This window comes from Hemiscyllium ocellatum, chromosome 10 (assembly GCF_020745735.1).
Source record: "Hemiscyllium ocellatum isolate sHemOce1 chromosome 10, sHemOce1.pat.X.cur, whole genome shotgun sequence".
NCBI classification, from domain to species: domain Eukaryota; kingdom Metazoa; phylum Chordata; class Chondrichthyes; order Orectolobiformes; family Hemiscylliidae; genus Hemiscyllium; species Hemiscyllium ocellatum.
In genome coordinates this window covers 58,522,376-58,534,974 of record NC_083410.1, presented here as the reverse complement: position 1 = coordinate 58,534,974, position 12,599 = coordinate 58,522,376, and the positions used below count along the sequence as shown (strand labels likewise).

Sequence of the window (12,599 nt, the reverse complement as noted above, 5' to 3'; positions counted from 1 at the left end):
AATTTTTTTGTTGTTGTATGGTAGTACAGGCTTAAATATTTCTGAAAAAAAGAGACATGTTACTAACACTTTTTGTTTTGCATTCATCTGGATAAACAAAATTATGTGAAGTTTGAAATGGTTACAACAATTTATACAAAGAAGAATAGGGATGGTGATTGGTTAACAACTCCAACTCTGGCCAAAGCATTATTACGGAGAAAGCAATGGGAAACTGTGGACTCCTCACATTTCTGGGTAATTCAGAAAATGCAAAAGGCTTCAACATCTTCCATTTCTTCATACATCCTGACATATGAAATGACATAAATTCAAGTATTGAGTTGCATTACAAGCTTGATTAATTATCTTAAATTTGTTAGCAAAGTTATTAGTGTATTCAGGATTGTTAAGCAAGTGCCGCCTAGTTGCAGAATCACAACTGACAATGAATAGTTTGCTTCAGGTTCTGCAAGCATGGACTGACTGAGTATGTACTCTGCCTATTATGAACAATTAGAGGAACATATTTGAAAGGAGCAGTGGCTCATTGGAATGTATGGTCTACATGCCTGGTATCACCTTTGCTGAAATTCATAAGCTCAGTTTTTTGACTGACAACAAATGGTATTTCGAATGCTATCCAATTGCTGCATGGTGACACACTGACTAAGCTTAGAGGGAACATTGCGTAAAACCATTCTTCTTACTCTTACCTCCTCCTTGGATGTCTCAATGCTCAGACATTTTCAAACTTTGATAAATGAACAAAATGTTCACTTGAAATTTTGTTAGAAAAGCAATATGTTTTGCGTAAGTGGAGTGAGGTCTTTTAAATAAGAGCTTTGAACCATTGTGTACAAATAAAAAACAAAATTAGGAATCATCATTTTGTCTTCCTGTCTTAGTGATAAATTGAATGAACTTCGACGACAGAAGGAGAAACTTGAAGAGAAGATTATGGATCAGTATAAATTTTATGAACCCTCTCCACCTCGAAGGTATGAACAGAATTTATTTGCTGTAAATGAAATATTCTTTTTAAAAATGTGATTTTAATTGATGCATTCATTTTTATACAATTTAGCTATGTATAAAATTACTAACTTGATTTTTTTTTACTTGTAATATTCAAATGATTTAAATGTATTTTGGATATATAATTTGAACATTGTAGTAAAACACAAGTAACAATGTGGAGGGATAGTTCATGAATAATTTATTGTTTGCCTCCTTGCACATCTGATTATGGCTACTATTGATGCAGAGATCCACTCCTTTCTTCCAGACGGGGGAATTGGATTGCAATAAAGATGAAGAAATTAATAAAACACAAAAAGGAGGGAAACCGAGAACGCATCAAATCTCTCTCAAGCACTCCAACCAGGTCAGAATCAAGTGATGGATTCCTTCAGTTGCCTCATCAAGATAGTCAAGATAGCTCTTCTGTAGGTTCTAACTCTCTTGAAGATGGTCAGACAATGAAAAAGAGCAGCAGTGAGTATACAACCTATTTGATACTGTTACAAAGAAAAAATATAAATTTACCATGATGATAAACCAAAGATCCATATGTGAATTGTAAAAAGAATAATGGATCAAAATTGTTTTAGTGTTAAATTCTTAAGTAAAATTTCAGCAGCATAAATGTAAGAATTTTGATTGTAAACTGATTACATATGTTCATTGTTCTTTGAAAATTTGTAATTAAATGCTTGTATTTTAGAAGGTTTAATAAACTCTCAATGTTAAGCTTTTATAAAACATTGGACATAGTTTTCCCAAGCCTTGAGCAACATGGACAATCGCAGAATGTGAGAAAATATATTGAGGATCAAAAAAATTATGCTTGAAGTTGAGAAAAGAATTTCCCATTAAGATTTAAATATTGAGATTCAAGTCTCATTGATAAGTGGCAACTACCTTATTTCTAGATATTCACATCCAATTAGTACACCTGATTTATATGCAAGTTGCAATTTTCCCAATGTCTCCCAAGAAACTAAACAGTAACAATCCCTGACATGAATATCAGTGGTTACCTGTTGAAGCAGTTTGTCACTTGCTTCTCTGGGCCTTCATTTAAGCATCCCTTCATTAATTTGTTTTTGAGTGCACCTTTGACAGAGTCGTTCTCCACCTTTTGTCCACCATGGTCAGCATCAGCAACTACCAGCTTCTCTACATTATCATAGCTGATCTACGATCAATTTACAATCCACTTCAGCCTTTCAAGGCTTCGGAGCTGAGGGACACCTTTTGACTTGCATGCTCCTGCCAAGTCACTTGACATGCAGGGGGACACAGCCATCTCATGCAACTACATAGGGTACATTTTATGACAGCTTAATTTCTTAGTGCTAATTTGCTTTTGCACTCACTTGGAAGTTTCCAACCTCTGTGGATTGCAAATTTTTTATAGCCAGGAAGAGTTAGTGGTTGTGGAAGATGAGGTGGTTAAGAGTTCTTGACTGCACGTGCTATGTGTAATAGTGTGGCTAGTGGTCTATGAGCGATGATGAGGTTTGTGTGCAGCAGCAGAGTTACGAGTGAGTAGTAGCAGAGAAAACATGCTGTCAGAGTGAAGATCATTGATCTTTTTCTAGACTATTCTGCATTCTTTCAGATATGCTGTGGGCTCCTCTGATGTTCCACTGGTTAATATGACCCTCCCCTCAACCATCATGTCCTCCAGGACCTTATCTGGAAAGTGTGTTGGCAGTTTACCTTTCTGAAACATTTTGGTTTGTCAAGGAGACTGTGTATGTGGTAATTGGCTTGCAGCACCTGAAATAAAGTACAGCTGATCTTGAATTATGGTGCCAGCAGCCTATACATTAGAAACTTATGCTAGTACTGGGAAATTCACTCTTCAATTTAGACAAAAGAGATCAGTTGAATAATTAGTGAGGTGAGGACTGGAAAATAGCTTGAGAAAAGTTCGAAACCATGTTGAGACACCTGCCATGAAACTTGCCAAACATAATACTTTGTCTAAAAATGGAAAATCCAGCCCATTACCTTAAGATCATGGTTGTTTACTTTTGTGAATATTTAGTACTAATATATTAAGGACCTATATGCAACCTTTTTTGTACGGTTCTTCGAATGTTATAGAAACTTCCGTTCAATAGAATATGTACTGTTCATTGTAACGTTTGTAAAGTAGTAATAATCAGAATGAACAGCTGAAACTTAAGCATGTTTGTTGCTGTCTCTAGTTTCAGCATTTAACTTCCATCTGTTTTCCCTACCTCTTCTTTGTTTTCACTTACCAATTTCCTTTCTGTCACATGCTTTGAAATAAAAGTGGCTGCACTGAAAAGGCTGCCCTTTATGAGGAACAGACCAAAGGATAAAGACAAAATGAAGGCCCTCTATCGCCGCTCCATGTGTAAGACTCAATTCGATTTCTCAAATGGTTGTGGTAGCTTTCATCACTTAACCTTTATTAATTATTCCCTACACTTTGTTTATACTGTTGTTCTAACACCATATTTAAACTAGACTTCATCTTGTTTGTCATTATCATGAAAATATGTATGCATTTATATGTAGGATATGTACAAATGTCAAAAATATTTACAAATAATTCCTTATTGTAGCAATATTATGAAACAGTACATAAAAATTGCACGTGAAAACCGATTCTGTCCATTAGTTGATTGAAAGAATACTAATATAATTAATTCTAAAGAATCAATGATCCAGTATTGTTTTCAAACCAGATTTCAAGCTTCAGGAAATGAAATTAGCAGCAATTTCCCCTCCATTCTGCTACCGTAACATTGCCAAAGAGCTCTGTACATGATAGGCAGCTTTCATTCCAGATAATAAAGTTGGGGGACATTATTGCAACATCTGCACTAAGAATTTCTGTAATTTTAACCTAGATACAAAATTATGAATTCATTAATTGATGTTCTGCTGCTTCTGTGAATTTCAATTAGTTCTACATTAATCATTTATAAATAAAGCTGTTTAAGGGATGAACTATTAGCATTTTTATCCTAAGATATTCCCTAATAGATGCAGTAAATTTTGTACAATAGTACCAACTCAGTTTGTAAATTTTATTTGGGATACTAGGAAATTTCCTTCCACTGAATTAACTGTTATAATGTTTTGATAGGTGATGTATATTACCCTGATTTTGTGGTCAATAATGAACAAACAGTATTAACCATTAATTACATTTAACTTCTCTCCAGAGATTTCTTATGGCCGCCTGCACTGTGGTTTGTGATGATGAGTTATTAAAAACAGTGCTGCGTCCTGTAACATGGGATCTTGAACCTGAATATGTAACAGTGTTACATTTAACCAGATTAAAGAATTATCACTGAAATAGAAAGAACAAGAAAATCATTAACCCTGACTTTAGAATGTGTGTTTCACAATCTGTGGTATACCGTCACACATCCAGATTTACATAAGCAAAAACAAAACTCATGTACCACCACTTTCCAATGATGTTAGCAGCAAGTTCCCCTCCACTCTGTTTCCTTAACAAAGCCATAGGGCTCTGCACATGATAGGAAACATAATAAATTGTGCAGACCACTTGGTACGTGCAGCTTGATCTTTGAAAATCATAGGATCTCTACAGTGTGGAGGCAAACCATTTGGCACATCAAGTTCTCACCAACCCTTCGAAGAGCATCCCACTCAGAACCCCACGCCCAACCCCACCCAAACCTATCCCTGTAACCCAGCATCCCATGGATATTTCACCTAGTCTGCACATCCCTGGACACTATGGACAATTTAGCATGGTCAATCCAGCTAACTTGCATGTCTTTTGGACTGTGAGAAAACCGGAACACCCAGAGAAAATCCATGTAGAATGTGCAAACTCCACACTGTCAGTCATCCGTGGGTGGAATCAAATTCAGTTACCCACGCCTGTGAGGCAGCAGTGCTAACCACTGAACCATCATGCCACCTACGGTCAGATTCCTCTTGAAGGAAGGTTCCACAAAATATTTGCTGCAATGGGAATTTATGCAAACTGAACATCAGGGTGCAAAAGTATCCAGAATGATCAGTGCATATCTCGAGGTGTTAGTGATACATGTGAACATGTGGAGATATCCGAAAGCTCCAGATAAGATGAGGAATACCTGAAACATCACGCTCAGAAGGGAAACAGAGAAAATGACTAGGAAAATGAGCTTGGATACCTGGATATTGATACTCTCATCTGGCAAGCAATAGTGAATGTGTTGTCCATGACATGTTCTACCCAAAATATAACCAACCTCTTATGCTGTTCAGGATCCGACTCTCCATTACTCATCCAGCAGAACACCCTGAGACAAAGGACTCTCACCAAACGTCCAGAAATTTTACGTCAGCCTGAGACGTCCTAATCTGCAAGTGTCATGCCCAATTTGCACTGTATCAATAAATCTCCAGCTTTTTAGCTATGACTGACACAGTAACCAGATTCAATGCCTCATAATTGCTGGTGTTTTGTCCTGTCTCTTGTAGGATATAATAGATTGGAGAAAATCATAATGAATGAATAACTCTTATTATACAGACTTCTGTCCCACATTTCACTAAATAATGGGAGTCCGAGATGTGGGCAATATTCTGTCAGAGAATGCTATCACTGAGTCAAGTTTAATACTTAATGAAGTTATTAATTTTAAATGACATGGGACAGTTTTCTCATGTATTCTGTCTATTTAGATGAAGTAGTCATTCAGTTTAGCATTTTGTGCTCACCTGTGAGCTGTTTCTCAGTAGGCAGCGTTCTTGATTGTTAAGACAGAAGGTTATGGATTCAAGGCCTGCTGCAAACAATTGATCACAAAATCTAGGCTGACGTTACAATGTGACACTCCTTCAGCAATGTCAAATTGAGGATCAGTCAGCAGTCTCAATGGTATCGTGGCACTCTGAGGAAAAGCAAATGGGTTTTTCTTAATGAAGCAAACACAGAAATTGTTGGAGAAACGCAGCAGGCCTGGCAGCATCTGTGAAGAAAAAACTGTTAATGTTTCGAGTCTAGTGACCCTTTAGACCAGACAGTAGCTAGGTAAAGGTAGTATTATACTGATGACGAGGTAGGGCAGAAAAATTGTTTTTGGGATTGTTGATAGTAAGGCAGGGAAGAAGAGAGGGTAGATAAGTGATAATGAGGGCATAGTAATGTTAGAAAATGTGTTTCTTTCAGAAGAGTCCACGTATGTCATGACAGCAGCTATAGTGCAGGGTTGAGTTATAGATATGGAAGGGAGTGGTCATGCTCTAAAATTCTTAAACTCAGAATTGATTCAGAAGGCTATAAAGTCCCCAAGTGGAAAATGACATGTTGTTCTTCCAGCTTGTGTTGAATTTTACTGGACCACTGCAGGGGACGTGAGACAGCTGGCATGGGAACGCAGTGTGTTGAAGTGGTGGGGAACTGGAAGCTCATTGGACTTGAAATGTTAACTCTCTTTTCTCTTCAGAGATGCAGCCAGACCAGCCAAGTTTCTCCAGATATTTCTGTTTTAGTTTGTTTCAGATCTCCAGCATCAGTGGTTCTTTGTTTTAATTTTAGACTTTTTCGTAATGTCCTGGTAAAGCATTTCTCACTAGCATCATGCTTCACATTATTCTTACGTTATTTTTATGGGTTTACATGTTATTACATGGTTTTCATGCACATATTATCTGCCACATTTTCTGGATACAATAGTGACTATATTTCAAAATACAATTAATTATATGTCAAGTGATTTTGGATGTCTGGAGATTGTGAAAATTGCTATATGGATATGTTTCTTTTCTCTTCAGACCTATTCTCTGACTTCTACTTTATTGTACTGTGAATTTCTTATTATTGTCATGCTTGGGTGAGTGCAGTTCCAACAACACTCAAGAAGCTTGACACCATCTAGGACAAAGCAGCCCACTTGATTGGCATTAATTCCACAAATATCCACTTCCCCCTCACTTCCACCGACAGTCTGTAGCAGCTGTGTATTATCTACGAGGTGCACTGCAGAAATTCAAAGTTCCTCAGCAACTTCGAAAACAACAACTACTTTCATCTAGAAGGAAAATGGCAGCAGATACTTATGGGAACACTACCACCTTCAAGTTCTCCTCCAAGCCACTCATGATCCTGATGTGGAAATATACCACTGTTCCTTTACTGTCACTAGATCAAAATCCTGGAATTCCCTCCCAAATGGCATATTGGATCAACCCACAGCAGGTGGACTGCCGCAGTTCAAGAAGGCAGCTCATCACTACCTTTTTAAGGGCAACTAGGGATGGGGAATAAATGCTGACAAGCCAGCAATGCCTACATCCCATAAATAAATAAATCTTCCATTATGCCTTTTTTCCAAGCATTCTTTGCCTTATGCGTTTTCTGATATTCCTCTCAGTAAGTCCCAATTCTTAACTTGGTTACAGATTTATCCAGTCAGTTTCTTCTTTATCTTCCATTTAGTTCATTTATCAACCTATTTAAAGTTATGCTTGCAAATAAATCTGACCCAGATATTTCTGGGAATGTTTGTATCCTGCATATCACGTTCTGCCTTTAAAGGTCCTTCACTTAGTACCATTGAATAATCTCTTCTGATTTATTTGATGTATTTGTATTATTTAATCAAATCAGCCTCTTTAAAATTATGTACCTGATTCTCATTTTTGGGAATTATCAAATTTCAAATCATGTTAAACATTTGTTGGTTACTACATGCAATTTCTTATACGTTTTCTGGTCCATTAAACAAATACCAGGAATTGAAGTTTCGGTTTGGGGGGGTCTAAACAAAGTTAGAGGTTTATCAAGTGTGGGATCTGAGGCTGAGGGAAAAAAGTTATCTTCAGTGGTGTCCCAGCCAAAATCCAACAAATTACCTAGAGTCTCTGCCTATTTAACAGCAGCAACCAGTCACTCAATGCAGGAATGCCAATCACACAGCTTCCAGCTTGGCAGGAGCAGCAGACTGCAATAAAATGCAAATAACTATGATGGTGCTTCAATATAAAGATGTTCTCATCAACTTTTCAAAATATTCAATAGAAAAACAGCAATTGGGAGGACGAAAGGACAGAATCCTCTAAACAATAACCTTTGTACCCGCATGCAGACATGGAAGGCCTATTGGCCTGCTTGGAGTGCTAGCACACCTGCTGCCGAAGGCACAACTCGATTAAACTGACCCCATAGGATCAGGAAACTGGAGTCTGACTGAAAAATCTAAATTAGCTTCCTAATGCATTACATGTTCACATTTCTTCATCCCTTTATAGTCCCTTTCTGTCATTGGTGAACATCACAAAGCAAATGCTGCAGTCACTAATTTTCTGTTGTTTAGAGATGCTGTGTTTCTTTTGTCCTTCATGTAAATATTTGCAGGAAGTAATATTCCAACAAATTAATTCTGTAATGCATATCCACTCTTTAAGCCAGAAGTCTCACATCATCAAGTTTATAGTCCAACAGGTTTGTTTGAAATCACAAACTTTTGGAGTGCTCCTCCTTCGTCAGGTGAAGCTTGTGATTTCCATTTAAATCTTAGACTATAACCTGGTGTTGTGCCACTTATGACATTGTCCACCCCCAGTCCAACACCTGCACCATTTTTAATTGTCACCTTCCTTTGAAGATTTGCATGCTTTACAATCTATTGCCATTATATTCAAGACTTTTCTTATCCACTTGACAACCCTTTTTTAAACTATTTCTGCAAATACAGATTTTCAACCTTTTTGACCTCCGCTTCCTTCAATGGGATTTGAAGAGCTCATTGTTTTTCCATATCTTTCTTTAGATTCCTTTTCTTCCATTTGCAGTCACATTTGTTTGGCCCTGCAATTACTGATTTTAGGAATGCATTTTCTCAGAATAATGTCTTTATTGATTTATTTTCCAGCTATTGAAGTGACAAAATACTGTTAATCAAATTATGTACCCAATAGCCTTATTTGTTAGTCATTCAAAAAGTATGGTTCCTAGTCTTTAGCATTTCTGAGTTGTAAATCATACCAATTTTAAATTTAAAAGGGATTTAAGGAGCAACTTTTTCACAGAGGGTATTGCGTGTATGGAATAAGTTGCCAGAGGAAATGGTGGAGGCTGATATAATTACAATATTGTGTACTGCAGCTCTGACACTGGTTGGGGTGACTTTTGCAGAGGCAAAAAGCTCCTGCTGCAGCTACATGCTCTTGTCTGCCTTATCTGAACAGAGAGCATCCTAGGAGAGCTCCAAGATGTTACTGCCATGAGTATTTTCAAAAAAGTGAAGAGTTATGACTGTGATAACTACAGGGGAATCTCCCTGATGTCAATCACTGGAAAAATCATCGCCAAGCACCACCTCAGTCATATCCTCCCTGTGGTTGAGGAACTCCTCCCAGAGTCTCTGTGTGGCTTTTGGCCACGAAGGACATGGTTTTCACTATGCAACAGCTGCAGGAGCAATGCAGAAAAAAGAACCTACCACCGTACATGACTTCCTTCAACCTTACAAAGGCCTTTGACACCATCAATTGGGAAGCATTATGGAGCATCCTGCTCCACTTTGGTTGCACCATGAAGTTTATCAACATCCTTCATCTGCTTCACAATGACATGGCAGCTGTGATAATGCCAAATGGCTCTGCCATTAACCCAGTCCCTGTTTGGACCAGTGTCAGGCAGGACTCCATCATCGTCCCAACGATGTTCTTGATCTATCTCACTGCAATGCTTCACCTCACCGTCAACAAGGTCCCTGCTGGAGCAGGGCTAACTTACAGAAGCTGTGGCAGATTATTCAACCTCTGCCACCTTTTTAGAATTAGAACCCCTACAACATGGGAACAGGCCCTCAACCCATCAAGTCCACACCGACTCTTCGGAGAGTAACCCATTCTCCTACATTTAACCCCTGACTAATGCACCTAACCTACACATCTTTGAATACTTTGAACAATTTAGCGCAGCCAATTCACCTAATGTGCACATCTTTGGATTGTGAGGAAACTGGAGCACCCGGACGAAACCGACGCAGACATGGGAGAATGTGCAAACGCACACAGACAGTCACTCGAGGCTGGAATTGAACCTGGGTCCCTGGTGCTGTGAGGCAGCAGTGCTAACCATTGAGCCACCATGCTGCTCCTTCAAGCCAAAACCAAAGGCACCCCAATCAGTATCATTACAATGGATATAAACTGTCTCATATGGCTTTGCTGATACTTTGACTCCTGAAACAGAGAGTAACTTGTTTATAAACAGAAGAACTTTAGCACGACTTAAGTCACTCCATGTTTCACCCACTGACTGTAGTATTTAAACATATAATATATTTGTTACATATATGTCCAATTACTGTAAGAGTCAATCTCACTAAAATTCTTCTCCTGTCATGTTAATCCCCACTATTTCTGTCATGCATCTGTGTCAACTAGTCAGTAGTGCCTGTGCATCATGCTAAAACTGATCATTCTCACGATATTTCTTGCACTAACCTATTATTTTCATTCACATTATCTTGATAATTGAATAGTGCACAGTAGACTCTGAAAGTAAACTAAATTGGGCAGGCATCAATAATCATCTACAGCTGTAACAAGTTTACATTTTGTGGCACCAGATATATTCATGACTACAAAGATATTATTGCATAGAAATAAAGACTGGGAGTTGAATGTTCTAGGTATATTTAGAAAAGTTAAAGAGGGAGAAAGGAGCGGTCGACTTGCTTTACTTAATAGAAATATCACAGTGTTGGTGCATAAAGGTGACATCCATCAGTTGGACAAAAGTACAGTTCGTGTAGATAGAGATAGAAGATTAGGGACCAACCATACCTGTCAGTCCAGTTGGCCCTTGATCTCACCCACCCCAGCTCAGGCTCATGAATCCAGCCCAAACTGGCAGCACGTTTTCCTGATTTATTAACAAACGTAACTGTTTAGAAATTGAAGGATTGGTCTCGAGACATTTTGTGCTCACTGTTAAAAGTATTCTGAACTGACAGAACTTTTTAACAAACTGTTGAGGAGCTTGATAGTCTGCTAATTTGTGACAACTAAACTTCCTGTTCCCTTCGCTCTACTTTACCTATACCCACCTACCAGAGGCATAGGGATACCAAGATGACTGCCTTGAGTATAGTTTGAAATTCCTGCCTGCACCACATCCCAGCTCCTTGACCCTTTGAAGATCTAGCCCCATTTGAAAGGTAAAATAAATAACTTATTGTGCAATCGCCAACAAGAACCTGCAGAAAACCTCATCACTGTCAATGATCTAGTGAATATAGAAGATAATGTTATTAGCACACCACAGCCAGACCAAACTGCCTGTATAGTAATGAAGCATCAGAAGAATGTATAATGGTAATGGAGTATAATTATGTAATGATGATGTCAATGTCGCTTAATTATATAGTGTGTCCTGGAACGGGGCAGAAGCTCTACCAGGAACTAAGAGAATTGTCTATCTACAATGCTCAAAGTTGGAGTTTTAAGTAAAGTTAAACTCCAGCATTACTTTGGAGAATAAATATTTGTATCATCTATAAATACGGGCTAGGTGCCGAATGACTGGAGAGTGGCTAAATGTTGTGGTTTTGTTTAAGAAGGGATGTAAGGAGAAGCCTGTGAGCCTGACTTCATTGGTGGATAAGCTATTGGAAGTGATTCTGAAAGACAGGATTTATATGCATTTGGAGAGGCAAAGAATGATTGGGGATAGCCAGAATGGTTTTGAGCGAGGGAAATCGTGTCTCACAAACTTGATTGAAGATTGACAAGGATGGAGCAGTAGAAATTGTTTATTTGAACTTGAGTAAAGCCTTTGATAAGGTTCCGCATGGTAGACTAGTTAATAAAATTAGATCGCATGGGATTCAGAGTGAGCTTGGCAATTGTACACAAAATTAGGGAGAGAGAGAGTAATGGTGAAGGGTTGTTTTTCAGACTGGAGACCTGCGATCAGCAATTTTCTTTGTCATGTATGTAAATTATGTACATGAGAATATAGAAAGCATGGTTAGCAAGTTTGCAGATGACACACGATCAACTTTATACTTGCTTCATTAATTTATAATATTTTTGTGCATTTTTCCAGTAGGAATTCCAGAATTATTGAATTTTGCTGAGGGCAATCACGGGCATTGATACTGTCACAACTTAAGAAGGGTTTCAGGAAAATTGAAAAACCAGAAATTTATGCTCGTAGAGTACCAGCTCATGTTTTTAAAAAAGCTGATATTATCTTTGAATGTTTAATATATAATTTGAATAAATAACAATAATAGAGTATGTTATTCTAGAAAAGGTAATTTCCAAGACACTATGTTATACATCAAAATATCATAAAAGAGCAAGACATGACGGAACGATTTTGATCAGTTGGGTCAATGGTCTGAAGAGTGGTAGATGGAGTTAAATTGGGATAAAAGAAATAGGATAATAGGTTCTAAGCATTTCATCTGTGTTGTAAACTTGCAGCTAATTTAGGAATACTTCACATTTTGGCCCAATAAAACTAGTTGCCTGGGTTTTATCTTAATGTCTCTGCATATTTTTACTTCATTTTAACAACTTGCTTCTTTGTCCTTGCCTTTAAATTGCGCTTTTCATAATAACAAATATATGACATTCCTTCTTGA

The 12,599-nt window shown here is 37.8% G+C and overlaps 1 protein-coding gene across 6 annotated transcripts in view; it reads left to right on the top strand.

The window, feature by feature from the left end:
• The window catches only part of LOC132819773 (girdin-like), a 378,017-nt gene that overhangs the window by 305,863 nt on the left and 59,555 nt on the right, over window positions 1-12,599 (top strand). For 4 of the 6 annotated variants that reach the window (XM_060831525.1, XM_060831521.1, XM_060831522.1 and 1 more), the window contains exons 24-26: window positions 888-980; window positions 1,247-1,476; window positions 3,290-3,373. In XM_060831525.1, coding sequence (XP_060687508.1) covers window positions 888-980; window positions 1,247-1,476; window positions 3,290-3,373 — 407 coding nt within the window. The remainder of the gene's footprint in view (window positions 1-887; window positions 981-1,246; window positions 1,477-3,289; window positions 3,374-12,599) is intronic. The other 2 variants (XM_060831524.1, XM_060831523.1) reach the window with 1 other exon arrangement.